At 39.1% G+C, this 27931-nt stretch overlaps 1 protein-coding gene across 1 annotated transcript; it reads left to right on the top strand.

Moving 5' to 3' along the window:
* The first annotated feature begins 2 nt into the window (after window positions 1-2).
* bcl2l11.S (BCL2 like 11 S homeolog) lies at window positions 3-27393 on the top strand. The gene is made up of 4 exons (XM_018265134.2): window positions 3-836; window positions 5335-5737; window positions 20314-20414; window positions 26540-27393. The coding sequence occupies exons 2-4, from the start codon at window positions 5350-5352 to the stop codon at window positions 26633-26635; spliced, it is 585 nt and encodes a 194-aa protein (XP_018120623.1). The 5' UTR covers window positions 3-836; window positions 5335-5349; the 3' UTR covers window positions 26636-27393.
* The last annotated feature ends 538 nt before the right edge of the window (window positions 27394-27931 follow it).

The raw sequence follows: 27931 nt of genomic DNA, 5'->3' as shown, positions 1-27931 counted from the left end.
GTATGCTGAAGCTCATATTAAATTCCCATTTTCGCTATAGTTCCCCTTTAAGCTAAGTTTGGGGGAGGAACTGAGGAGTTACAATAAGCTCTCGGCTGCACCGGACAGCAGGTTATACGGGTGTACGGACGGTGTTTTATGTTTAGTTCTGTGGAAGTAGTAGTGCGCCCGCTATATGCCTGTAGGGGGAGCGCTAGTGCTGGCTCAGAATATCTATCGGGTTCGGGCAGCAATTACAAACAAGGTATTCTGTGCCCCCCTCCTTTAGGTCACGCAGCAGACACCGTGACGTCAGTCTAACAGGGGTCAGTTTCTGGGTACAGATCAGCAGAGGATCCAAATCTTTCCTGCTCCCAGTCCATGAACTGGTTGGAAGTCCTGTGAGGCTCCGGTCTGCCTTGTGCCCTCCAGCCTAGTTAGGCGCGCCCCTGCACGTGACCTCGCATAAGGACTGGCGCGAGCCTTCCCTGCCGCCGGGCGGGAGATAAAAAAAAACATGTAAACAATGTACTCGCGCTGTCTGTGTGTTGGGGGAGGGGATGGACGCTGGGCGGTGATTATAGCGGCCAATTAGAAGCTACAGGGCGTGGTCTTGTAACACGACGCTTGCTTTCAGCTAGCTTGTCTTTTAGCCCGGTTAGTCTTCCATAAGCTGGCGGAGGTATAGGTTGTGCGCTGCACGCCGGGATTGCTCTTTGTGTAAAGTCCCTGTTGACGTTTGGCCGGTCACGTCGCTTGCTCCAGTGCTTGGCGCTGTACTACGTTATTTCCCAATTGTGGATGTTGATCTCTGATTTGCGAGGAGCAGCGGCGATGAAGAATTCCAAGCTGTGAATGTAAGTGCCGGTGCTTTTGTGTCAGGCGCGCAGTTACTCAACTTTGTAGTGTCAGGAACTTCGGCCAGTGTCCCGGGGAATACTGGGAGTTGTAGTCTGGCAGTCCGTTCCTTCTTGTTGTCACACAGAGGCAGCATTTATACAACTCCTTTCTGTGGTAAAGACTCCTCAGTTCAGCTGTTTGCCATAGAAACTTACTACTTGTGTGTCTGTATTACTGACAGCTTTACTCTTTGCCAACCTTACTCTCCCCACATCTCCCAGCATCCTCCAGTCTGGGGGTGGGGGGGGGTGTAGTCAACAACAAACTGCCCATTTGTGTATTCTTCAGGAAGTGGCACTTTAATAACATGGGGAATATTCTCTTTAACACATTGAGGGAAAAGCCACCATCTGATAGACAGTAATTAGAGTGCAAGCAAAGCAGCAGCAGGGGTGTTCAGTCTGTACTGGGGAGCTCAGCAAGGGATATTTAGGATTTTGATGCCTTAAAACTAAAGGAATCCCTGTGTGAGTACATGTGTCAGCACAAGCATTTGTTTGCAAACAAGCCTGGAGTGACCGTCACTAGAGGGACCCATCATGCCTTCTCTTTATCTATCTCTGCTCGTTATATATATTCATTGCTTCTCTGCATGGGAAAGCTTACTCCTGAATGGAGCCATAAGAAAAAAGGACAACACAAGCCTAAATAGTTTTGTTGCACATTCAAGAATCCACATAAAGGCTTTGCCTTATAATACAGAAGCTAGATATGTGCACCGCTTCATTTAAGTACTTCATCATGGGGAAGAAACCCCAATTATATATATATATATATATATATATATATATATATATATATGTGTGTGTGTAGACACAGAAGGAACCGAAATGCGTTGATGTGGGGGAAGATGTGAGGATTGAACAAATTCACTTAAAATTATCTCCGTGAGTGCCTCCAGTGCGTTTAACTATCCTGATTCATGGCAGTAGCACCCGGGATTTGCTTGAAATGTGGTGAGTGCCGATTTTGGAAGTGACACTATATATATATATATATATATATATATATATATATATATATATATATATATATATATATATATATATATATATATATATATATATATATATATATATATATATATAATCTATCTCTCTCTATCTCAAAAATCCGGCACACCCATGTAAAAAACTTCACCTCTTTACTTTATCATATCAAAGTCCAATGTTTTGGTCCTCATTAGGAGAGATATATATATATATATATATATATATATATATATATATATATATATATATATATATATATATATATATATATATATATATATATATATATATATATATATATATATATATATAAACATATATAAACAGAAATAAAACCGCACTCCAAGGTCTTGATATGATGAAAAAAGTGATAAAGTTTAATTAAAATTAAATTTTATCACCTTTTTCATCATATCAAGACCTTGGAGTGCGGTTTTATTTCTGTTTATTATGCTATGCTATAACCAGCACCCAGGCGGTTGTATATATTGCGAGTGCTCCACTACAGACTATATATATATATATATATATATAGATAGATAGATAGATAGATATGAATGTATATATGTATATCTGAGGTCAAATATAGGCTTTCAATTACGTTTAATATGTAGTTTACATATGGGTATAAAATTAAAATCAAATTTATCTTAGAATAACAAAGAGCCTTACTTTGGGCAATGTTTTTATACTGGTGCTCAAATGAAACGGCCCTAGTTATGGTTGTCACTGCTCCCTTTACAGTCTGTGCCCTGTAGTAGGAGACCGAGACTGTGTTTTTGCGTCCCTGCATCAGTGAACTTGACTGTAAAAATCTCGCGACTGTATTTTGGACCGTTCTAACAGGATATAATTCTCAATCTGTAAACCACAGATACGTTTTTCTAACTCCAAATTATGCATTCTGGTTTAGACTGACCACCAATAAATTATGCAACAAAATAGTTTATTATGCGTGGAATAGTCTGCACTTTTCTTCCAGAGGCCACTCTATGCCCCTCCTGCTCTAAAAGCTTTGAAAAAAAATGCTTCCTTCCCCTCCCCCCATAAAGAGGGAAACAGCTTCTCTGCACTACTATAAGCCTATTGTGACGCACTTACAACTTTGTGGCCTTTGCCAAACCTCTCCCCAGACTTGCTACGCTCAGCATTTTCCAAAGAGAACAATAGGACTGGAACAGGGAGCCTCGCCAGAGAATCAGTGCAGTCACTACAAGCAGGACTCCCTCCCAGCCCCTCTCCTGTAATGACCTGGAAAATGAGCCTGTAAAATACTTCATGACAGCTGATAGGACTTTTTACGGGGAGAGGCAGACACCAACTTGGGAATTTTCAGGGGGAGTGGAACTGGCAAACACAACATAACATTCATTACAGGGGCGCTAAGATAAAAATGATGGATTTTACTGGGGCAGGATTATGCCTTTAAGCTAAATGTCTGGCTTCCTCTAAGTAAGATGCTATTGTGATGTCTGCTGTACATAATGTTGCTTGTCAAGAAATGATATACAGTAGCACATTGAGCGTACCACTGGAGTAATTTAATATCTGAGTGTGTCCTTGTGTAGTTCTCACTACCTCATTATACCCATACAAACTACTCTGCCACCAGACATGGCCAGACATGTTAACAAGAAAGAGCATTTGGGGATATCATACAAACAGATCTTCTTTCCCTCTCTCAGTTTTCCTTTAAGTTTTGGCAATACCAGTTATCATTTCATTAGATACCCCTGCTGTTGTTTAGATTGGCTTGCCAAAAAAAAATAAAATCCCATGTTAGTTCTGTGATGTGACTGTACAAGTGTTACAATTATGGCTTTGTTAGTTCTAGATAATCATACACTGCTGCAAAGTTACTAGTGCGAGAGCCTTGGGGGCATGTGATGCAGTGATAGTAAGCCTTTAAAAGTTTTTGTTATACACGTGGCTACAGGTACCCTTATTAATCTTATTGTAATTATTGCTGCTGTCATTTTGGTTACCACACAGAAATATATGGAGGCTTCTTTTGTGCCTTTCATATATACAGGTATGAAAAAAATACATAAAAAATAAATAAATACACATATACACATATATAAACACACACACACAGGTGTGGGATCCGTTATCCAGAAACCCAGTATCCAGAAAGCTCTGAATTACGGAAAGACCACGTGCCATAGACAACATTTTATCCAAATAGTTAAAAGTTAAAAAAAAAAAAATTATTTCCTATTTCTCTGTAATAATAAAACAGTACCTTGTACTTGAAGCAGACTATGCTATAATTAATCCTTATTGGAAGCAGAACCAGTCTTTTGGGTTTATTTAAGATTTACATGATTTTCTAGTAGACTTAAGGTATGAAGATCCAAATTAAGGAAAGATCCGTTATCCGGAAAACCCCAGGTCCCGAGCATTCTGGATAACAGGTCTTATACCTGTATCCTGAGGTCAGGGTTTGTAAGGAGCGAATGAATATCTGTATGTTGGGTTATTAAATGCTTCTGAAACTTGTAAACGGTTTTATAATGCCACTTATCAATGCACCACAATATAAGGGTCAGTTTCAGAGATTTGAGATCTTTTTTTAGTTTCTCGCTGTGAAATCCAGATAAGTTGGGTGCTTAACCCTTATGAGGGTTGTTGTCACCTCTGCAAAGGCTTTCACTAGTAGCAATATGATGATGATATTACACTTTGTGGCTTTCAGATGACTAAAACTGATTTTATAAATGTGCAGTCAGTGTTTCGGGTGTGTTATCTTGTCCACCGCAAATATATATTCTGTTCCAAAGGTGAAGTCCCTGGCCTGCAAGAAAATTACAAAAAATTGAATATTTACATGTTAACCATTTTGTTATATAATTTTTAATACATTTTAACAAGTAAGAACAGTCTCCTAGCCAATTCTAGGCCTTTGAAACCCCCTCTAATACCAATACTGCTTTTACTTGGAAGGTCCTTGAGAAAACGCTTTTTAGCAGTAAAATTCAGTGCAGAACCTCTTTGCTGATGAAAGCTACCCTGGATTGTGGATACAGCTAACTCTCCCGGTCACCCTAGCTTACTAGACTGCCCTATTACAAGTATGGGACTTATTATCCATAATGCTCTGGGGCTTTCCGGATAATGGATCTTTCCGTAATTTGGATCTTCATACCTTAAGACTACTAGAAAACCATTTAAACATTAAATAAACCCAATAGGCAGGTTTTGCTTCCAGTCCTGATTAGTTATATCTTAGTTTTGGTGAAGTACAATGTACTGTTTTTTTTTATTACAGAGAAAAAGGAAATCATTTTAAAATTTTTTTGATTATAATGGAGTCTATGGGAGATGGATACTGGGTTTCCGGATAACGGATCCCATATTTGTATTGCAAAGCTTTTCAAAAAAGTGCAGTAGTGATGTTACAATTGTCTTTTGTTGTGGTCAGGGACTGTGTAGCTGAACATGCCCTTTTGTTTAATTACAGAGATAAAAATCCCAAATGGCCAAACAAGCATCGGTCTTGTGTCCGGAGTGTAATAGTGGTGAAGGTGGCCAGTTACAATCAACAAGCAGACGGCATTCTCATCGCCCTCTCAGAAGAGGGGCCCCCACCTCTCTTAGCAGCCCTTTTCAAGGTAATCAATCAGATGAGGTTGGGAGCTCCTCAGCCAGCACACCTTGGGGTCCTACTATATCGCCTTATAGCCCCAGTTCCTTTGTCAACAGATCACCCCATTGCATGCTGGTAAGAGGATCATCACTTGTCTCCAAAACCTCAAGTGGCTATTTTTCATTCGAAGTGAGTCCTGGGCCTGTGAGCTGTGATAAATCAACTCAAACACCAAGCCCTCCTTGTCAGGCATTTAATCATCTCCTTTCTGCAATGGGTAAGCAGTATTTGCTTTCCGGTATTTTTTTTTTTTTTTTTCTCAGTAACTATAAATTGTTACAAACACAATTTCACATCTGGCTTTTGATCTGTTTTGGAAGCCTGGTTAATTTACTATGATATGGGTAACTGGACTGGTACAGCACAGCACCTAGCAACCAATCAGACATTTAACTCTTAGCAGTCAAAAAAACTGCTAAGCATACTGTAAACTTTGTAAAATTAAAAAAAATATATAAAATAAAAAGCAAAATGCTGTTCAGTTGCTATTGGCATAGCATACAGTATGGGTTATTTATCAACACTGGGCAAAGGAAAACTATAACCCCCCGAACAATGTAGGTCTCTATAAAAATATATTGCATAAAACAGCTCAGATGTAAACCCCCGCTACATGTAAATAAACCATTTTCATAACAATATACTTTTTTAGTAGTACGTGCCATTGGGTAATCATAAAACAAGGGCCGCCCCTGGGATCCTACGATTCACGGTGCACACAAACAAACCATGCATGTTAGGTCACATGAGCCAATTAAAAGACAGTTCTGTCTTTTGCTTCCACACATCTTCCTGTTAGAGTTGTAGTATTTCTGGTCAGGTGATCTCTGAGGCAGCACAGAGACCATCACGAAATGGTGGGTTAAGGGAAAAGATATAAAGGGAAATAATTACTTAAAAATTTATACCGGTTTGGTAAAATTCTTTAATATGACACTTAATTTGATATAAACTCTGTTGCTTAAATGTTCATTTTGGAAATAGGATGTTGTGGCAACCCAGAAAAAAATGGAGTTTCTGCTGTCTTAAGCTGGCGATAGACGCAAAGATCCGATCGAACGAATGATCGGACTTCCCCATCTCCCGACCTGCCACTAACCATTCAGATCAAATAAAGTACAAAAGAACAGATCAGCCGATGTTCTGCCCCTGACAGCAATCGTACGAAAGTTATGTCCGACAAAAATCTAGTGACAGTCTCCCACTGAAAATCGTACGATCGGCAATACATGCAGAGATATTATCGGCAGCCGGCAGAAATTTTTTAACCTGTCCGATCCACCAAACGACCGATCTCCACCGGATGTCTGGACTCTCCACACACGGTCCAAAAATCGTACAAATCCTCGATTCGTACAATCAGATCTTTGCGTCTATAGCTAGCTTAAGTTGGGATAATATGGATGGTTTCTCCCCATATTATGTAGTTTTAGCTACTTCTTAAAGTTGGAGCTGGGGCATGCTGTTACATGATGTTGTTCTGCCAGTGCAAGGGACAATGGAAGTAAAAAAAAAATAAAAAAAAAAAAAATTATTTGTGTTTTTATAGGGTCATGAAACTACTCAGGGGGGGGTACTTTATTCTATCTATCTATCTATCTCTATCTATCTATCTATCTATCTATCTATCTATCTATCTATCTATCTATAAATGTGCTACTGATGTGTGTATGTCAATATTCACAACTGCCACAAACTCTGTGTATAAATTGTAGAATGATACAAATGGGTTGCAGGCAAGTTTGGCATACAGTATTAAATCTTCCTGTTGGAGAACTGTTTTGTAGCTGAATGCAGTGTTAAGTTGCCTGTGATGTAACAGCCTGTGCAATGTAAACAGTAATTGAAACTGTCTACCGTTCATGACCTGTCAGTGTTGTTTTCTTTCTACGGAGTTGAATACTATTCCCTGTTTGAACTCTTTAAAGGTAAATGTACTTAATTTAGAATCGGGTACATTTTCCCCCTGACTATTTTTATAAATGCATAGAGCCTTAGCTATGTTCTGTAATGAAGCTGTGCCCCCCAGTAACCAACTATTTTGGTGTTATATGACTAAAGGAATGGTTTGCAATGTGCACAGAAAATCCCTCGTTTACCTGCAATAAAATATTTATTTGTAATGCATTCTTGACCTCTGTCCATAATGGTTGAGCAACCATTTATGAGATATAGCCTATTTACTATGCATTTGTTTTTATCTTTCCATTTCCCCTTTTAGCAAATACAACTTGAGGGGGGGGGGGTTATTATGAATGAATTTGCTGAAATAAAAGTACAAGTATGGGATCCGTTATCTGGAAACCCATTATTCAGAAAGCTCCAAATTACTGAAAGGCTCCATTATAATCAAATAATCTAAATTTGTAAAAAAAAATTAAAAATTTCCTTTTTCTCTGTAATAATAGAACAATATCTTGTACTTGATCCAAACTAAAATATAATTAATCCTTATTGGAAGCAAAGCCAGCCTATTGGGTTTATTTAACATTGACATGATTCTAGAAGATATAAGGTATGAAGATCCAAATTACGGAAAGATCCATTACCCGAAAAAAACCCAGGTCCCGATCATTCGGGATAAAATCCCATACCTGTACACAGACTTAAAATGAACAGTTCAGTGTGAAAATAAAAACTGTGTAAATAGGCTGTGCAAAATAAATTTTTTTTCCAATATAGTTAGTTAACTGAAAATGTAATGTATAAAGGCTGGAGTTACTTGATGTCTAACATAATAGCCAGAACACTAATTCCTGCTTTTCAGCTCTCTAACTCTGAGTTAGTCATCGACTTGAAGGGGGGGTCACATGGTACATATCTGGTCAGTGAGATTGCAATTGATCCTTAGAATTCAGCTCAGATTCAAAAGCAACAGATATGACCCATGTGCCCCACCTAAAAGTCTCTGATTAGTTTCTGCCAGGGCCGTTCCTGCCATGAGGCAATGTGGGGCGGCAGCAGCCCACGGATCGCCATTGGTTACTGCCTGGTAACCGCGGTAACCAGTCAGTATAAACCAAGAGCACTGAAAAGCAGGAAGTCGTGTTCTGGCTATTATGTTAGACATCCAGTCACTCCAGCCTTTATACATTACATTACATTTTTGGCTATATAAAGGCTGGAGTGAACAGATGTCTAATAAACAGCCAGAACACTACTTCCTGCTTTTCAGCTCTATAACTCTGAGCTAGTCAGCGACTGAGTGAGTTTGTAATTGATCCTCAGCATTCAGCTCAGATTCAAAAGCAACAGGTATGAACCATGTGGCCCCCCCTCAAGTCTCTGATTGGTTACTGCCTGGTAGCCAGGGTAACCAGTCAGTGTAAACCAAGAGAGCTGAAAAGCAGGAAGTAGTGTTCAGACTGACATGTTATACATCAAATCACTCCAGCCTTTCTACATTACATTTTTGCCTAACTAACTATATTAGAAACATTTTTTATTTTGCACAGCCTATCTATTTACCCAGTTTTTATTTTTACACTGAACAATTCTTTTAAGGTTTGAGGAAAATACCTACTTGCTTTACTAGATGCCCTTGAAAGCCCTGAATAATGGTCATTTAGGAAAGACATTGTTGGTTGTTCACCTTCCAAACACTTTTTCAATTCAGTTGTTTTTAGATTGTTCCCCAGAAATAAAGACTTTTTTCAATTACTTTCCATTATTTATTTTTTTACGTTTTTTCCAAAATCTAAGTTTAAAGGCGAATTCGTGTCTCTGGTGTTTGAGTCTGGCAGCTCAGTAATTCAGGCACAGACTCTAAACTGCTAGAATTTTGCAACATTTAGTTGATACATTTCTCGGCAGCATCTCTGGAGTATTAGCAACTATTGTATCAATTCTAACAGCTGCCTGTAATGAAACCCAGCAGGGACAAAGATAAGAAATGTATCAACTAAATGTATCTATTTAGAACAGTTTACAGGATTGGCGACCCTGCCCCTCCCAGAGCTGCTTCAGAAGGCGAGAAATTACACTTTACACTTCAATATTAGAAAAACCGTCACTCATAGAAAATAGAAAGTCATTGGAAAAAGTCGTTATTTCTGGTGATCTATCTGAAACCAACTAGTTGTTTGAAGGTGAACCACCTTTCAGCCACTGCTTCAAGTTTGAATCTGCTTGAATCTGCTTTGGGTATAGATAATATCTGGAAATCTACAAAACTGCTTGTACAGTGATTGTTTTTTTTTCTTCTTAAAGGGGGAAGTAAAGTCTAAAATAGAATAAGGCTAGAAATGCTGTATTTTGTATACTAAACATAAACATGAATTTACTGCGCCACAAGGCTAATCAAAGAAATGATTTATGCTTTCAAAGTTGGCCACAGGGGGTCACCATCTTGTAACCTTGTTAAACATCTTTGCAAGACCAAGACTGTGCACATGCTTAGTGTGGTCTGGGCTGTTTAGGGATTGTCATAGATTATCAAATCAGCACAAGACAAATAATATCTGACAGAAGCCGATACAGCAAGATTAATAATCAGAATATGCAGATTGCACAGTGTCCTGTGTTGTCATGTAATCTAATGTGGATTTTATAGTTTTTGTATTATTTTATACAAACTTTCTCTAACTTTGCAGAACCAGTGGATGCAGCAAAAGAATCATCCAAATAGAATCCCAGTTTATCTGTTTAAATCTGGCTCCATGATCTTTGTCCTTGCAGCTGGAGTTGGAAACGGTAAAGGGGATGTAAATGCAAAAATAAAATCCAATACATATCTCTGCACAGTTGCTGACTGCTCTACAGGGTAACAAACATCGCTACTTGAGTTGTTCATGTCTGGGAAGTAAGGCAGGGCTCCCCCTGCTGTTCATAAGTACGATTGTTTCCCTACAGTGCAGTTAGGGACAGTCTGACGATTCCTATCCACAGCAGTAAATGAAGGGAGAATTTCACTGCATACAGTCTGGTTTCTTATAAAAACGGTACACATTTTTTAATTAAAGTATATTGGAGATAGTAAAAATGGGATTTAATTTTTTTGCCTTTACATGCCCTTTAATAAGCCAACAAAACACAAAGACTTTATAAAGTTGTGCATGCATTCCTAAAAGAGGACCAAGGCACTCAGAATTGCACCAACCATTCCCCCCATTATTTATTTTATGCCACCTGGGGTAGAGGGCTTGCATGTATGTGTAATTATTTAGATTGATGGAGATTTATATCTGTATCCATAAAGATTTGGCCTTGTGACCTCCATTCCTTATAAAAGCTTTCTTTATTACTAACATGTAGGGAGTTAAAATGTGCAACAGTAGGTAGGTTCTGCAGGTTTCAGATCCCTATTTTGGGAAGTCAAACCTGCAGAGATCTAACTGCATTATACATGCAGTTTCTGGCACTGAATACTATAAATGAATTTCACTTGGTTTAAAGGTATTCTGTCATGATGTCATTTTTATTTCTAAATTACACTGCACTGCAAATAATTCACTCTACAATATAAAATAGCATTCCTAAACCAGCAAATCTATTTTTTTTTTAGTTGTAATATTGGTGTGTAGGCAGCCATCTCAGGTCATTTTGCCTGGTCATGTGCTTTCAGATAGAGCCAGCACTTTAGGATGGAACTGCATTCTGGCTGTTGTTTCTCCTACTCAATGTAACTGAATGTGTCGCAGAGGGACCTAGATTTTACTATTGAGTGCTGTTCTTAGATCTACCAGGGAGCTGATATCTTGTGTTAGGGAATTTTATTAAAAGTAAAAACATTACAGAATATTATATAAACATTTCAGAAACAGAAAACATTATTAACCAATGAAACATTAATTAAATGAAAGCAAGTTCCCTTATCATTAAATCCTGTTTAATTTGTGCTTGGCACTATCACTTTCCTCACCCCCTTCTTTTTCACCTTGTATTCAGGGGTACTCTCCTTAACCTCCAGGTCAATCTCAATATCCTCCTCTAGGGTCTCCCATTCCCCCTCCTGACACAAAACCTCCTCCTGCCCCTGTTTACTCTTTCTGTTCCCTTTTTCCAAGGCCCCAGCCTTCCACTATTCTCTTTTTTCTTCATCCCTTAACCTCTCCTCCTCTTCCTCAGCCCGATCTCCCCAGCTTTTACCTTCTGACAGAACAAACCTATTGCCTGTTAACACCATTTTTGTCTTTCTTTCCCACCACTCTCCACTCCTCCCTCCCCTTGGCTGACTGGCCTGCTGCTCACCCTTCTCCTTTCCCTTGGTTAACTTCTCTGCTGCCCTACCCACCACCTTACTGCATGGGGCACTGGATTCCAGCTGTAGAACCTCCCTCTCTGATCCCACCACTTAAGTTGTTGGGGCACCCTCCTCCACAATCTCCATTCCCTGGCCAATTTCCTCCTTTAAATTAGGACAATCCCTAACAATGTTGTGCCAGGCATCAGGGCAAGAATGTTGGGCATGTCCTAACTTCAGACACAAATTGCAGAATATTTCCTGGCATTCTTTACTGAGGTGCCCAGTTTCACCACAAAGGGTGCACTTCACCACTGGCCTTTTAGCTGCAAAGTGCCTGTTTGAGCTACACCTAAAACACACCTGTGTTGGCAGGATAGAAGCAAACCCCTCTGTCCTTATCAATAAAGAAGGCATTAGGAAGGTGTTTGGGGACATGGAAATTCATGTGCAGTTTGACCTGTACCTTCCACCCTCCAATCCAGAAACCCTCCTCATCATACAGGGGGGGTAAGGGGGGACAGGACAGTGCATTGCCTCTTCAGCCAGACCTTTCTTGGGGGGGTGATATTACTCCAACTTGCAGTAAAGAGTGACTGAAGTTTATCAGAGCACAAGTCACGTGACTGGGGTTAGCTGGGAAACTGACAATATGTCTGGCCCCATGTCAGACTTCAAATTTAAAATATAAAACAATCTGTTTGCTCCTTTGAGAAATGGATTTCAGTGCAGAATTCTGCTGGAGCAGCACTATTAACTGATGTGTTTTCAAAAAAAAAAAAAAATTCCCATCACCATATCCCTTTAATATATGAGAATGTTGGCAGTTCAGGCAGCTTGCACAGTGTATCTCTTAAATGATAAGACAACACTGATTTACAACCTTTTGTAGCACCCCTGACAAGCTGGTATCCTCATCCCTAGATGGGACCTGTGGTTACAGCTGTGCATTGTTGAGTGAAATGTGCCCCTGAAACATAACTGCTTGTAGGACATAGTAATCGTACTCTCCAGTCTCTTGCGCAACTCCTTTATATGTTTACTTTGCTCTTTCAGTTTCTAGTACCTTAGGGAAGCTAATGATTGAATCAGCCTGATTTGGCCTAGCATGTAGGTGGCCAAATTCCCCTTTTGGTGACCTCCCCAAATAAGTGGTATGGCCATCTTTGGGAGCAGTGTTTTTCCCCAGAGCCTGCAATCTTTGATTGCCTTGCATTTGCATTGCCTACTTGTGCCTTTTACTTTGATTGATGTTGCAGATAGCACTAAAAGATGTTCTGTGTCACATTAAGGGGCAAATCAAATTTGTGTGAGGGTTTTGCTACCTCGGATCAACTCAAATTTCGAATGTTTGCTTATTTATCGAAAAATCCGAATGTCGGAAACTCTGATGAAAAACTCTTGATTTCTGTGTAAAGGTTTTTTTTTATTTATTTTTTGAAATTTCAGTAAACTGGCAACACAGTCAATCTACATGCGCTTGTATCTATTGTGCTTGTTAAACTTTGCCTTTTTGCCAGATATAGAGTAAAGGAGAAGGCTGCATCAAGTCTGTGATGCTAGAGATGATAACTGAATTAGAGACCTGTGCACAAGCATTATTAAAACAAAAAAAGTTGCATGCAATAAAATACATTTGTATTAATTACATTGCAGTGTGACTTTTTATACTGTTGGATCACACCAGCTGGCAAGTGTTTGAACAACACCACTATAATGTTTAAACTCTGTGTAGGAAAAGTCATTCAGAAAGGAGACACAAGTAAAGCTGGCTGTAGATGTAAACATGTTTAAAGGACCTTTTCTTTATCGTGAGACCACGATTATCTCAAAACGATCGTTTAAATGTACAATGTGTCCATTAATTAAAAAATCACTGCTATAAAATCACATGGTGTTCAAACCGTAATGCTATAAAGGGGTTAGTAGTACCAGAAGTACTGCTTTCTTACTATTTCATCTCCTGCACTGACTCAAGAAAAAGATCCAAAGTTTCTGAAACTTCATTTAAATCAAAGCCTTTTTTTGCAGAGAGCCCAGAACAGCCAGCAGCTACAGTTGGATACTTTTGTAACAATGTAAGATAAAGAAACAATTGTAACTATTTAAGAGATTCCCCCTTAGTGTGGAACTGAAGGACAAACAGTAAATCTTGTTTGTTCTTCAGTTGCATTCTATAGACTTTCTGCACTACATTTTATGTTACCTCTGACTATAAAATACATAGAGTAGCCCAGACCTATTGAAGATGCTCAGAACCTGGGGCTTTCGGCATAACTGATCTTTCTAAAATTTGGATCTTTATACCTTAAAGGGGTTGTCCACCTTTGAGTTAACATTTAATATAATGTAGAAAGAGATATTCTGAGATAATCTGCAATTGGTGTTCATGTTTTTTATTATCTGGGGTTTTTGAGCTATTTAGCTTTTTTTATTTAGCAGCTCTCCAGTTTGCAATTTTAGCAGTCTAGGATCCAAATTACCCTAGCAACTGCACCCTGACTTGAATAAGAGACAGGAATATGAACAGAATGACTAGTAATAAAAAGTAGCAATAACAATACATTTGTAGCCTTGCAGAGCATTTGTTTTTTACATGGGGTCAGTGACCCCCATTTGAAAGCTGGAAATAATTCAACTATGGGAGACAGCCTTTCCATAATTCAGAGCTTTCTGGGTAACGGGTTTCCAGATAACCGATCCCATACCTCTACCATCTTTTGTTGCCTGTTACAGCATATGGTGTAGTAATATAACAGGTAATAGGTAACCTTTGCCTGCCTGCTGTTTGACACATTTGATTGGTAGCTGTGGGTTACTAGACCTGAAACAAACTTTGCACCTGTTATAACATTATCCCCCCTTGTAATGATGATAAAGTACTAATAGATGTTTGGGTTCCTAGAAGAGTTCATGGTGAATGCATAGCACTACACTTGTTCACAATTGGGAGCAGACTGTGAAGGGAATTACAGCTGCTGGCAGCTCTTCATGAAGATTTATGACTTGTGGTGGTGCTTTTCCAGCAGCTGTTTTTAAGCAAGTTCTCTGAATTTATAGAACTGCCTGGACTTGTCACGCACACGTGCAGCAAGAAAAGAAACCCTTCTGAGCTCTTGTTACCCACGCATGCCAAGGAAATGTATTTAGATTTAACTTAAATTTCCTTGCTAACTCTGAAATTGACTGTGAGCGGAGGATGCTCAGACTGAAGAGACTCTAGAGCCCTTTAACTGCCACAGATCCCTGTCGTTCATGAGCTGGTTAAAACGAACAGTATGCAAAGACTGTATTTGTCTGGCACCAAGAAATATACATATGTAAACGGTGCTCAGGTGGGATTTAATTTCACTATCTTGCACTGTTCCAACACTTGGGGAAAAAAGCCTCATTAAAGGGTCACAACCACATCATTGGCTTGCTTCGTTTTCCAGAGCTGACTGTGGGCTGCCCATGATGTCTCCCTATCACCCACTAGAAATAACAGGTCTGAATTGCGGGATATCTATTAAAAGAAAGCTATACAAACAAACAATGTAGGTCTCTATTAAAATATATTGCATAACACCGCTGCTATGTAAAAACCCTGCTTCATGTAAATAAACCATTTTCACAATATACTTTTAGTATTATGTACTGTACCATTGGGTAATCCTAATTAGAAAAGTACCATTTTAAGAATTAAACCAAGCAAACCATAAATGTTAGGTCACGTGAGCCAATTAATGGCTGTCTTTTGCTTCCACACTTATACTTTTTTAGCAGTAGGTGTCATTGGGTAATCACAAACCAAAAACAAGGGCCGCCCCCTGTGATCCTACGATTCACAGTGCACACAAACAAACCATGCATTTTAGGTCACATGAGCCAATTAAAAGACAGAGTTCTGTCTTTTGCTTCCACACATCTTCCTGTTACAGTTAGAGTTGCAGTATTTCTGTCAGGTGATCTCGGAGGCAACACAAAGACCATAACAAAATGGTGGTTCAAGGCAAGAGATGTAAAAGGGTAATATTTACTTAAATATATATTCCAGTTTGGTAAGATTCTTTAAAATGCCACTTAATATGATATAAACTGTCTGTAGCTTAAAGGAGTTGTTCACTTTTAAATTAACTTTTAGTATGATGTAGATATTGGGTCGTCGCTGACCCCTTCTAAAAAACAGATGCTCTGTAAGGCTACAAATGTATTGTTATTGCTAATTTTTATTACTCATCTTTCTAATAAGGCCTCTCCTATTCATATTCCAGTCTCTTATTCATATCAATGCATGGTTGCTAGGGTAATTTGGACCCTAGCTACCAGATTGTTTAAAATGCAAATTGAAGAGCTGCTGAATAAAAATCTAAATAACTCAAAAACCACAAATAAAAATATCACTCTCTACATCATACTAAAAGCTATCTCAAAGGTGAACAACAAGACTTTAGCAATATTGTTTATAAAGTAACAAGCAGGTGTTAAGCAAATGCTGCTTTTAATAGCAAACCTTTTTACAAATAACTTTAAAAGCACTGAAAATTTTTAATGCATATTGGAAAGTTGCTTAGAATGATGTTTTCTTTTGTTAGGCAAATTTTCATTTGGGGGTTAATTTGCCCTTTTAATATAGAGCCTAATGGAGTACACCCATGAGTACTTTGTTCAGTATTAGCCAGGCCACTGTTTCTGATTTCCTCTGACTTCCACTCATCTGGTACAAATGAATTGCAGGAAAGCCCGTGTAATTTCAGTATTTGAAAAAAAGATTTTAATATCAGACTGGCAATAATAGGCCTGTAAGTTTAGCATTTGCTGTAGGGTAGTTATTTAAAGGTTACTAAATACAACTTTATGTGCTGGAAGATAAGCAATAAGTAGAATGGTTTTATGAAGGACAGATCAGATTGGACATATGTACTTGCTTTTTATGTTGTAGGACATTAGATCACATATGCTGCAACGCCAATGTCCATTGGATTTTGCCAAGGCCACATAAAAGTTTGCTTCCTAAAGCAAGGAACTATTAAGGTATACAAAATACTTTGCAAGGATTTGTAAGGCCACATCTAAAACATAAGGTACTTTTTGGTCTCTAGTCCCTCTTCTCTGGACTTTTTCCTTAGGAGCAGGGCCGGAACTAGGGGTAGGCAGAAGAGGCACTTGCCTTGGGCGCAAAGTTTGAGGGGAGCCAGGCATGGTACCTCTTCTGAAGCTTTCCCCTAGTTCTGACCCTTGTGTCCCCACACCTGTGCCAGCAAATACGGTTTTCTGGACAAACATGTTCGGTAATGTATGTGCGCACAACACATCTTCGGCGATTGCGCTCATTTGCGCATGCGTACGCTCGTTTTTGTGCGCACAGGAGAAGGGGACGACGTGGTCAGCCAGGTCGACTAGGGCGCCCGGCTGACTTGGCCCAGCGCTGCTTAGGAGTACTGATCTAATTAAGGGAATAGGAGATCAGTGTTAAGAAGAAAGGGTAGCCAAGCTGGGGTTGCTCACACTGAAGATTTGTATAGCTAAATGCATGCAATGTTCTTTCATGTCTTGGTGGTTTTGTAGTACAGGTATAGGATCAGTTATTTGGAAACCCATTATCCACAAAGCTCCGAATTATGAAAAGGCTGTCTCCCATAGACTCCATTTTATCCAAATAATCCAAACAGTACCTTGTACTTGATCCATACTAAGATATAATTTATCTTTATTGGAAGCAAAACCAGCCTGTTGGGTTTATTTACTGTTTACATGATTTTCTAGTAGACTTAAGGTATGAAGATCCAAAACACAAAGATCTGTTATCCGGAAAGACCCAGGTCCTGAGCATTCTGGATAGCAGGTCCTATACCTGTATAAGTTGTATGTATTTTGGCTCATGGCAACACTTGCTCGGCTTTCTACTTTCTATTTTTTAATTATAGTTTCCTTGTATGACTTGAACTCTGATTACCCCATGTGTGCAGTGGAAACTTGTCACTTTGCTGAGTACTTTTCACATAACTAAAGGATCAAAATAAAGTCTTTAAAAACTCATTCATCCTTTGCCTTCCCTGCCTTCACACCCGACTGTTCTTTAGATCTTTCTCTTCTTTATTTTGCCTTTGCACATGCAGTTCGTTCCACAGAAAGTCATTTCTGAAAGCCTCAGATTGATTTTCACTATCAACCACTTTAACCACGACATTAATTTTCTGAATTACTGCGCTTTAATGATACAGAGTTGAGTATTTGCAACAGCGGGGAGCTTGCCAGCCAGAGCTCGGGATATGATCGATGGCTTTTGACATTAGGTCTGCAAAATGATGTTTTGATGGGTTTTTGGCACCTAAAAGTTAAAAGCACAAGTGTAAATTTTGGGGTCGGGAAGGGAGAGTGTTTCCTCGCTCTGTTGAACACAACAGTTTTTTTTTTTTTTCCTTCCCTAAATCGGAATTGCTCTCAGCTTTCAAAATATTTCCATTTCCATACTAGATGCTTTGCTGAATGAATATCCTCTGCCAATAAACACATGACACCAACCCCTGGAGTAACCCCTTAGCCTGGTCACATCAGGTCCTTCAGTACATTGTCCAAACAAGCTCCAGCCAACAGTTTGTGACCTGTGGCTCCATCTTGGCTCTAAGGAAAAAATCAGATCCATGCATGTTAGGACATTCCCTTTGCAAAATTATTCAATTTGTCCCTTCTCTACCTCCATCACAACTATTCAGCTGGTGCATGTGCACTGCCCAGCACAGTAGGATTTCCATTGATTGGATTTATGTTGTGTTTTCTGAAACAGTGCGTCTGCCTTGATCAAATGATACTTTATCTGGTGCCCATCTTGCTGTCTTGATTCACTGGTAAAAGTGACCTTTTTTTGTATCATATCAAAGCTTTCTGTTTTGTATTCATGCTGCTTGCATGCATTTCTGTGATATCCTCTGCTATAGTATAGTATTTTCTGTGTTATGGGGAGTTTTACCCAGCTGCTTGGGTGATTTAAAGAAGATGGAAAGCTTCAGAGGCAGATATTATTGCCAATAGATATTGCCAAATATTACTACAATAGCGCAAGCTAGAAACACTTTGTTCTGTAAAATGCTATACCATATGTTTAGGATAGCAGCTGCCATATTAGCTTGATGTGACATCACTTCCTGCTTGTCTCTTCCTGCTCACTCATAGCTCTGGGCTCCGATTACAGCAGGGAGGGGGGAGGAAGGGGGAGAGTGGAGCAAACTGAGCATGCTCATGCCGTGCCCTGGAGGTTTAAACTGAAAGAAGGAAGTCTGATACAGAAGCCCATGTGTACACAATAGAAGAAATGTGGTGTTTCTTTTGACAGAGGACTTAGTGCATATTAATTTGAGGATTTACTGGTGTATTTATATAGACCTTTCTGATGGAGCTTAGTTTTAACATTTCCTTATCCTTTTAAATACTGTTTCCAGAAATGTTAACTTTCAGCATTACATTGAGGACAAATGAGTCTGTGAACTTGTGAGGTGGGCACACACTAAATATACCCTGACGTTGCTGGATAACAGTTTGCATATGCAAATTAGGGGTGAGAGGGGGGATAACATTTTTTCCTTCTTGTTTTGTGACAAAAACTCATGTGATTTCCCTCTCCGCCCCTAATTTGCATCTGGGCAGAAGAATTTGACCGAATCCTGCTGAAGAAGGCCGAATCCCAAAACAAATCCTGGATTCGATGCATCCCTAGTTTAAATGTTTTGTAATGGAGAATATATAAAACAGTTTGATAAGTATCCTTCCTGTATTTACCCCTGTGCTCTATGGAATTTTTAACACTATGGTAGAATATATATTCATCCTTGTGTTTCCATTAATCCGTGATAAGACACTACAGGTATGGGATCTGTTGTTGTCATTTTTCTCTGTAATGTAAAACAGTAGCTTGTACTTGATTAAAACTAAGATTTAATTAATCCTTATTGGAAGCAGAACCAGCCTATTGGGTTTATTTAATGTTTACATTAATTTCTAGTGGTCTTAAGGTATGAAGATCCTAATTACGGAAAGATACATTATCAGGAAAATAACGGGTCCCATACCTGTACTACACTTTTGCTAGTTATGTCTCAATGTGTCTAGCCAGCACTCTTAAACTGACTTAAAGGTGGTTTTCACCTTTAAATAAACTTTTAGTATGATGTAGAGAGTGATATCATGAGACAACTTGCCATTGGTTTTTGATTTCTTATTAGCTGTGTTTTTTGAGTTATTTAGCCTTTTATTCGGCAGCTCTCCAGTTTGAATTGCCCTAGCAACCAACCATGCAATGATTTGAATAAGAGACTGGAATAGGAGAAGCCTGAATGAATAGAAAGGAGTAATAAAAAAAGTAGCAATAACATGCATATGAAGCCTTACAGAGCTATTTGTTTTTACACAGGGCCAGTGACCTCCATTTGAAAGCTAAAACAAGTCAGAGGTTGAAGGCAAATAGCTCAAAAACTATTAAATAGAAATTTAATTTACAGTATTTGGTCAGCTTTGTGTAGATTGATAGATATGTAGAAGAAATGGGTGTCGGTGCCTAGATATATTCAACGTATTGTAACTTCTGTATAGAAGTTTTAGTTTTTCAATGTCCTTACATTTGTTCATGTTCCCTACAGCTGCCAGAAATCTTGTGGATCAGATGACTCCAGAACTGTGGATAGCACAGGAACTCCGACGGATCGGGGATGACTTTAACGCATCGTTTGCTCCAAGAAGGGTAAGAGATACTGAGGTTGTTTTGTGGATGGATTGGTACATACATCATGACATTGTTTGGCTCCTAGAAAGGAAATGCTTAGAAAATGCAGAGCGTTCCAATTGCATTTTTCATGCCAGTAAGATTGTATTTCCTCCCTTGAGACATATTGAAGACAACTATATTTAGGGTTTTTCCCTGTGTCTGTATCGACTGGAAACTTGGTAGGATTAATTCAGTAAAAACTTGATGGGCATCAACTACTATGTAACAGAATTATGTTGGCAGCTGAAGTTAATTAATACAGTTAAAGAGAATACTGGTAGTTTTTATGGTTCTAATTGTATCAAGAACTGATCTTTTTTTTATTATCAACACAATATCCATCAAGGGTTTACTTGGCATAGAACAGCTAGAAATGCAGCTGATGTGTGTCAGTCCTGGGATTCAGTGCTTGGCTAGTTCAATGTGCTGTGCATAATTTCTGGGAAGTCACTGGGAGAAATAAGCCACAACAAGGTGTAGCTGAGCCACTTCCTCTTAAACAAGTCCAATTTAAAACTAGGGATGCACCGAATACACTATTTCGGGTTCAGCCGAACCCTCGAATCGCGAATACCGAAATGAATCCGAATTTGCATATGCAAAATTAAGGGTGGGAAGGGGAAAACATTTTTTACTTCCTTGTTTTGTGACAAAAAGTCACACAATTTAACTCCCTGTCCCTAATATGCAAATTAGGATTCGGATTCGATTCAGCCGTGCAGAAGGATTCGCCTGAATCCGAATCCTGCTGAAAAAGGCTGAATCGGTGCATCCCTATTTAAAATCCATGGGTTTATGTCTCCCATGCACATGCATGTGTTAAAAGGCCTTGTGTTTACAAGAACTTGTAGCAGTATAATTTATGGAGTCTTTAGTCAGTTTTCTGATTGGAAAATATATGATTATTGGCATTACTATTAATAGGAGCCTGATATGAGGTCATCCAAACACATGTAAGTGTGTAAGGGACTGTATTTAGACATAGCCAGTTGATGGATATAAACCCAGACTGGCAGCTCAAACCAAATGCTCATGACAAAACAACGGCCTGATCCTGACACACTGGGGAACGCATGGGGAGTTCTGCAGAGTAGGACTAAGTTTGTAGTCCGCTAAAGACTGCCTATCCTAAGCATGCCATGAATCCACTGTTGCTTTCTGTTGGAGGTGTTGGCATTGCTGTAAGTGGATGGTTTGATTTAAAAGTTATAAAATATACTATTACAAAACAAGGACTTTTATGCCAGAATTTTCAGCTGCTAAAAAGATTTTATTGGCTATACCACATGATCCGAATCAGGGAAAGCTTGAGAAATCTGGCAATCTAAACACATGCTCCATGCTGAAGCCAATAAAGATGTTTTAGCAAAAGTATACTGCTGGAGAAAGCATCCTTAATCTTTAGTAGTCTCTGATGATACACTGGTGTGTGTGTGTGTGTGAGAGCTCACTATTTAACCCTTTCCAATATAGCCGTTGGCTCTTTCAGCTGCTGTTGATTGTAGCACAGTGCGGACCATAAACACAATCTATGGCTCCCACATAACTAGATCATAGTGTTGGTGTAGATGATAAATTGTGTGACACTGAAGGCACACTAGAGTGTGTGAGTTCTAGAAGTTCTAGGCTCTTTATAGTGCATTCAGGTATAGATAATATGCCTCAGATACTGCCATACTTAGCTATACTTGGTGATGGATGCCTTTTACTTTGGTGTATTGAATCCACTCATGGCTAAATAATTAAAATAATATATATTTTTTTATTATTATTTGGCCCTACTAATGTCTTGACTTGTGTTTGCCAGCAAACTCACATGTGTTAAATAGAGACCATTGTGACTTGTGGCTTCTCTAACCAGCTCTTGCTGTCATCTGTCAATACTGTGGTTGAGACTTGGAACTTCATCTGAGGTCACTATTGTACAGCCAAACATTTATTTGCCTGTACTTGTTCTTAAAGTGCTGTAGTGCCCCCAATATGCATGGCTTTTCCTGTGCAACGAATGGCCCATCTTTACACTGCTTTGGGGGAATCCCATTACTGCATAATTCAGTCATGTGACTTGTGCTCTGATCAACTTCAATCACTCTTTACTGCTGTACTGCAAGTTAGAGTGATATCACCCCCCCCCCCAGCAGCCAAACAAAAGAACAATGGGAAGGTAAACATAGTTAGTTAAATCCAGGTCCCACTGCGACACATTCAGTTACATTGAGTAGGAGAAACAACAGCCTGCCAGAAAGCAGTTCCATCCTAAGGTGCTGGCTCTTTCTGAAAGCACATGACCAGGCAAAATGACCTGAGATGCCGCCTACTCATCCACTATACAAGAACAAAAAATACACTTGCTAGTTCAGAAATTACATTTTATATTGATGACTGAATTATTTGCAATGTAAACTGTGTAATTTAGAAAAAAAAAAAAAAACCATAAAAATCATGACAGAATCTCTCTAAGTAGATTTAGAGTACTTTGTCTAAGGTAGTAGTTTTCGATCTCTTTCAGTCTTACTAACTACAAGTCTGCACAATTCTGCCCCACACTATACCTTTAGACCAGGGCTGTCCAACTGGCAGCCCGCTGGCCGAATGCGGCCCGCGACCCCCCCCCCCTCATGTGGCCCTCCACATCAAAATCTACCTGCTGTGTCTTTTTACCATATGTAAGATTTAAAAGGTATCACTACAGAGATTAACTGGCCGCTGCATTGTCTAATCCTCAAATTCAGACTAATCTGTTTTTTTGGTGTGCTATTAATGTGGACATGGTCTTGCGGTAACATGGGTGTGGTTTAAAGTGGGTGTGGTCTAAAAACAGGGAGTGGCTAACACTGGCTTCTGTTATCGGCCCTCCACCATGTAGATTGGAAAAATTCACTGGTTTAGACAAATCATTTGATGGTCTCTGGCAAGCAAGCTTCATGTTTAAGCAGACTGTTGCTGTAATTAAAACACTTGCTACTTCTGCAAATTATGATTATGTCCAGGCTTAGAAAAAAGTATGCCTAGATAGATATTATTGTTATTTTAATTCTCAAAGGGAGCATAAGATCTTATGGTGCCAAGAAACATATACAAACATTGGATGGGTATGTGTTTTAATGTGGACTGTTTTGTGGTTTGTGCTTTCCTGCAGTCCCTGGCACCAAAACAGTAATAGGTGCTGTGCCACTCCCAGTACAGCTGTTGCCATTGGAAGCCGCTTCTTGCTAAAACTCATACTCCCAGTTTGAGCAGGAAGGTAAATATCCTATTTTTAACTAATGCTAAATTTGAGCCAAACTGAACAGTTTAAATTAAATGCATATTAAACAGACATTAAAAAAAATAATGCTAATACTCTTCCACATTTTGCTGCTATATTGAGCTTTTGGCTAATATCTCAACATGTGTTTTCTGTGCTGCTGGGCACCCCATTTGAGTAGTAGTGGACCCTATTTGGGTAGATTAACAGGCATGAATGACATGCCTAATCACTTACCACATTAGGGTCGATTTTGGCCAGAAAATCCAAATCTGCATTGTCTATCTGAAATGTACAGTTTGGGCCCTTATATTGAATATTTGGATCAGTGGGCTCATTTTTAAACACTGGACATATTTACACCTGACAGTAACCTATAGAAACCAATCAGTGTTTAGCTTTTTTTCAGCCAGATGCAAGTTGAAAACTGAAAGCAATCATCTGGTTGCCATGGGTTACAGCCCAGGTGCAAATTTGCCCCACTATGTTTAAGAAGTTGGGTAGCACTGGTCTAATTAAAGCTAGCCAAACAAGCTAGTCTTTGCCTGATTTGGCCACCCGAGTGTTAGGATAGCTGATGCTGACCCGATTGTCTGATCCTAAATGTTAAAAAAAAAATACCTAGAACCTATGCAGACCAGCATCATCAAGGATTGCATTAGCAATGTGATTCCTTATCCAACAAGATTTTTAAACCTGCTTGATCTAACCCATCTGATGGTGGAAATTCATGGGAAATCAAGCTGCCAAAAGGAAACCAGGATATATGGATGGCTGACCTTGCTACATTACAAGCCACATACTTTTGCACTATAGGTGGTGTGTTGTACACATTATTATTCTGTTATTTGAAGTTTGTATGGTGCAAACAAACCTCAATTTACAATTGAGTAGAGCAGGATACCTCTATATCAATACTGTTCATACATAAAGTATCGAAACACATAGCAAGAATGCATAATAGAAGCTCTTGCATGAATAACTTAAGTTTCCACAATTTATTTTGGGTCCTTTAAACTAGCCTGGCCTCACCTACAATCTGCCTAACTCTGTCTTCTCTGTTTCTTGGTATTTTGGGCCTCATGATTTGACAAGGCCTGTGACAGAAGGTATAACATAACAAATTGATGCACTGAAAGTAAAATCCTCTTGTAGTGTTTAATCTTAAAGCCAATGACATACAAAGCAATTTTGAATGGTTTGGCACCCACTGTGTAGGTGCAACTAAATGTTCAAAACAAAATGTTTAAGGCCATGGCTTTTCAGAAATGTGTTGCTATTAAGGTGGCATTCCATGTCACTAAATCCATAAGATCCAAATGTTCATGGGATGAGGAGATGGCAACAGTGAAGCATATAAATCAAGCCAATAAAATAGCTAAATGTGCAAATATAGAAACTATATAATGTAGACACACTTGTGATGAACAATGGCCCTGGCAACTTGCGCTCTTGTTCACTGTAGTCATAAAGCTCACGCCTGCCTGTAATATGTATGTAATATTGCTGCTCGAGCCTAAAAAAGGGGAGAACTGTACAGACCGTGTGTCCAGTCTAACCGACCACCGAGCCAGGTCACATCTATTGGGTCCGCCCGATATCCATTTGCCTCAGATCCTCTATTCCTCTGTTTGTTATGCACGCCTCAGGTCTTCTAAGAGGGCCCTGTCTCCTAAATACAACACCACGCCTCGACAGCCATTTCGCTACCAACCGTAGCTTTGTCAAGATTCAATATTCATATTTTGTTTATACAAATTCTGGGTGTGAGCTAAAACTTAGCTCCTGCTAAAAGAGAGCCAAGTCATCTCAGGTACATATTTGTACTGCTGATTGTCTGCTATTCTATGTTTGTTGGCAGAATGGAACTCTTTTTCATTGATTCCTTGGGTAAATAGTGATAAAATTAAGCCATCTATCCAGTGGGCACATTAACAATGTTTGTGATGCTTGTTTGGGTTTGTTAAAATTGTGATGTGAATTGCAGTCCTATGCTTTCCAGTGCATGGCAACTTGCGTGATACTTGGTTAGGCCTGTACTCAAAGGGCTGTTGAACAAAGCTGAACACAAAACAAACCAATCCCAGTCTCCATCACTGTAGACCCACACAGGAGACCTAAAGCAGTTAATGCATGTATTGCCATGGGCTGGAATGCACAGTGCAACGTGGCCCTTAAAGAAGAACTAACATTTAACTAAAGTATCTGGAAATTTTCTACATTATGTTTTGGGCTTCTGTACCAGCCCAACCCTTTAGCAGTAAAGATCTGTGTCTCCAAAGATGCCCCAGTAGCTCCTCATCTTCTTTTCTGCTGATTCACTGCACATGCTCTTTGCTGCTGTCACTTACTGAGCTTAGGGACCCACTCACAATATACATTACACATAAAATAGAAATGTCACAATATAAGGCTGATTAGTAATTAATACAGATCATTACTACATGGCAGCTCAGAAACCAGTGCAACTAGTATCAGAATTTAATAATCGGCCCTGTAGCATCAGCTTATATTACAGAACAACCTCATTTTCTGCTTGATCATTTGCGACGACCCCTAAGCTTCTCAACAGCTGCTCAGACTGAGCATGTGAGTGTCACAGACACTTTCCAAGTTGGTGACCCCCTGTGACAAGTTTGAAGTCCTGGATCATTTATGCTATTGAGAGGCTGGAACTTTAGGCTGGTGCAATAAGTTCTTTCTATAAAATGTCATTTTTTAGCCATATTCACTTTTAGGGATTAGTTCTCCTTTAACTGAACACACTTCTTGTTTTACACTGCCCTTAATACTGAACCTCTGTATGGCAACATACAGTACAGTGGTAATGTTAATTGTGCCTCTCTCTTTCCAGGGCATTTTCAACAATCCTCCACGACCCTTGGACAATGACCAAGTAATAATTCTGCGTGTTGTACGTTTCTTTATCCGCTTCATCCTGAGATTATGACTGACCCGGACAAGTATTGGCCTATGAAGGATAATCGCTCAAGGGCTCTCAGTTTCTTGTTTTTCTCTGAGGCTTCCATCAAAGTATTTTTATATTTCATCAGCACATACTCTGCTATGCAATTAACTTATCCCTCGAGCCGTCCTCCTCTGGATTTATGGGAAATCTTACTTTCTGAACAATATTGGAAACTTCCAGGAAGAGATAAATTTAAGAAACGCTGATGCCATGACAAACTTTTTAAATTTCTTTTAAAGATGGCTTTTTGTAGAAAGGAGATGAATTTATATATAACTGATATATATATATTAAATGTTTTAGTCTTCTACTGAGTTACACGTCCATCTCCGACAACCTGTGGACTTTTTGCCGAGGGAACTGAGCTAGGTGATCCATGCAGATACCTTACTATGCACCTGAAAAGGGAGAGAAGATCACGTGACTTTCAAAGGGAGAATATTTTAATTCATCATTGCTGGAACACACTTTCCCTTCAGCTTTCCTATGGTAATTCGCACAATGGTTTTATAAAGACAAGCTCCCAATTCTTTCAATCCGTCTGTTCTCTGTGAGGATTTTTATAGCTGAATATATTAAGAATCTAGAAATGTTTGCAACTTGAATAATCTGTTACTGGAGCCATCAGCACTTGTCCGTCTTCCATGCAAATCGGTAAAGCGGAAGCCTTCCTCGCTCACTCCCAGATGCTTATTGTTATTTAGGTGTAATGAACAACCATAACACATCTTCTGCCTGTGTTTACAACTTCTCATTTGCTAATAAGCAATGTAATGTAAGAGCTTCTTATACTTTGTTGCATTTAATAGCTTTATGCATCCCTGACCTTCAGGTACGTCTTCCAAATCATCCACGTTTTAGGGCAGTTAAGGGACCAACTTTGTAATGTATGTATATATGTGTGTATGTATATGTATATATATATATATATATATATATATATATATATATATATATATATATATATATATATATATATATATATATATATATATATATATATATATATATATTCTTGATATTCATGGACTGCATAATATCGTTTTCAGCAGCGACAGGGTTTACAAAAATACATGTTCCCTTTCTTATTTATGGATGTAAGGGGATATGAGACACATTCCTTCATCTGCCCTTAGGGTAAGGGCACACGGGGGAGATGGGGTGTATAAAGGTAAGGGCACACGCCCCAGCGTCAAATCGCCTCTTCTTCGGGGCGACAATCTCCCAGAACTGCCTTCCCTTACCTTCCTGCCGGCTATAATGAAAAATCGCCAGCGG

This window comes from Xenopus laevis, chromosome 5S (genome assembly GCF_017654675.1).
Source record: "Xenopus laevis strain J_2021 chromosome 5S, Xenopus_laevis_v10.1, whole genome shotgun sequence".
In the NCBI taxonomy this organism is placed as follows: Eukaryota; Metazoa; Chordata; class Amphibia; order Anura; family Pipidae; genus Xenopus; species Xenopus laevis.
This window is presented reverse-complemented; position numbering and strand designations above follow the sequence as displayed.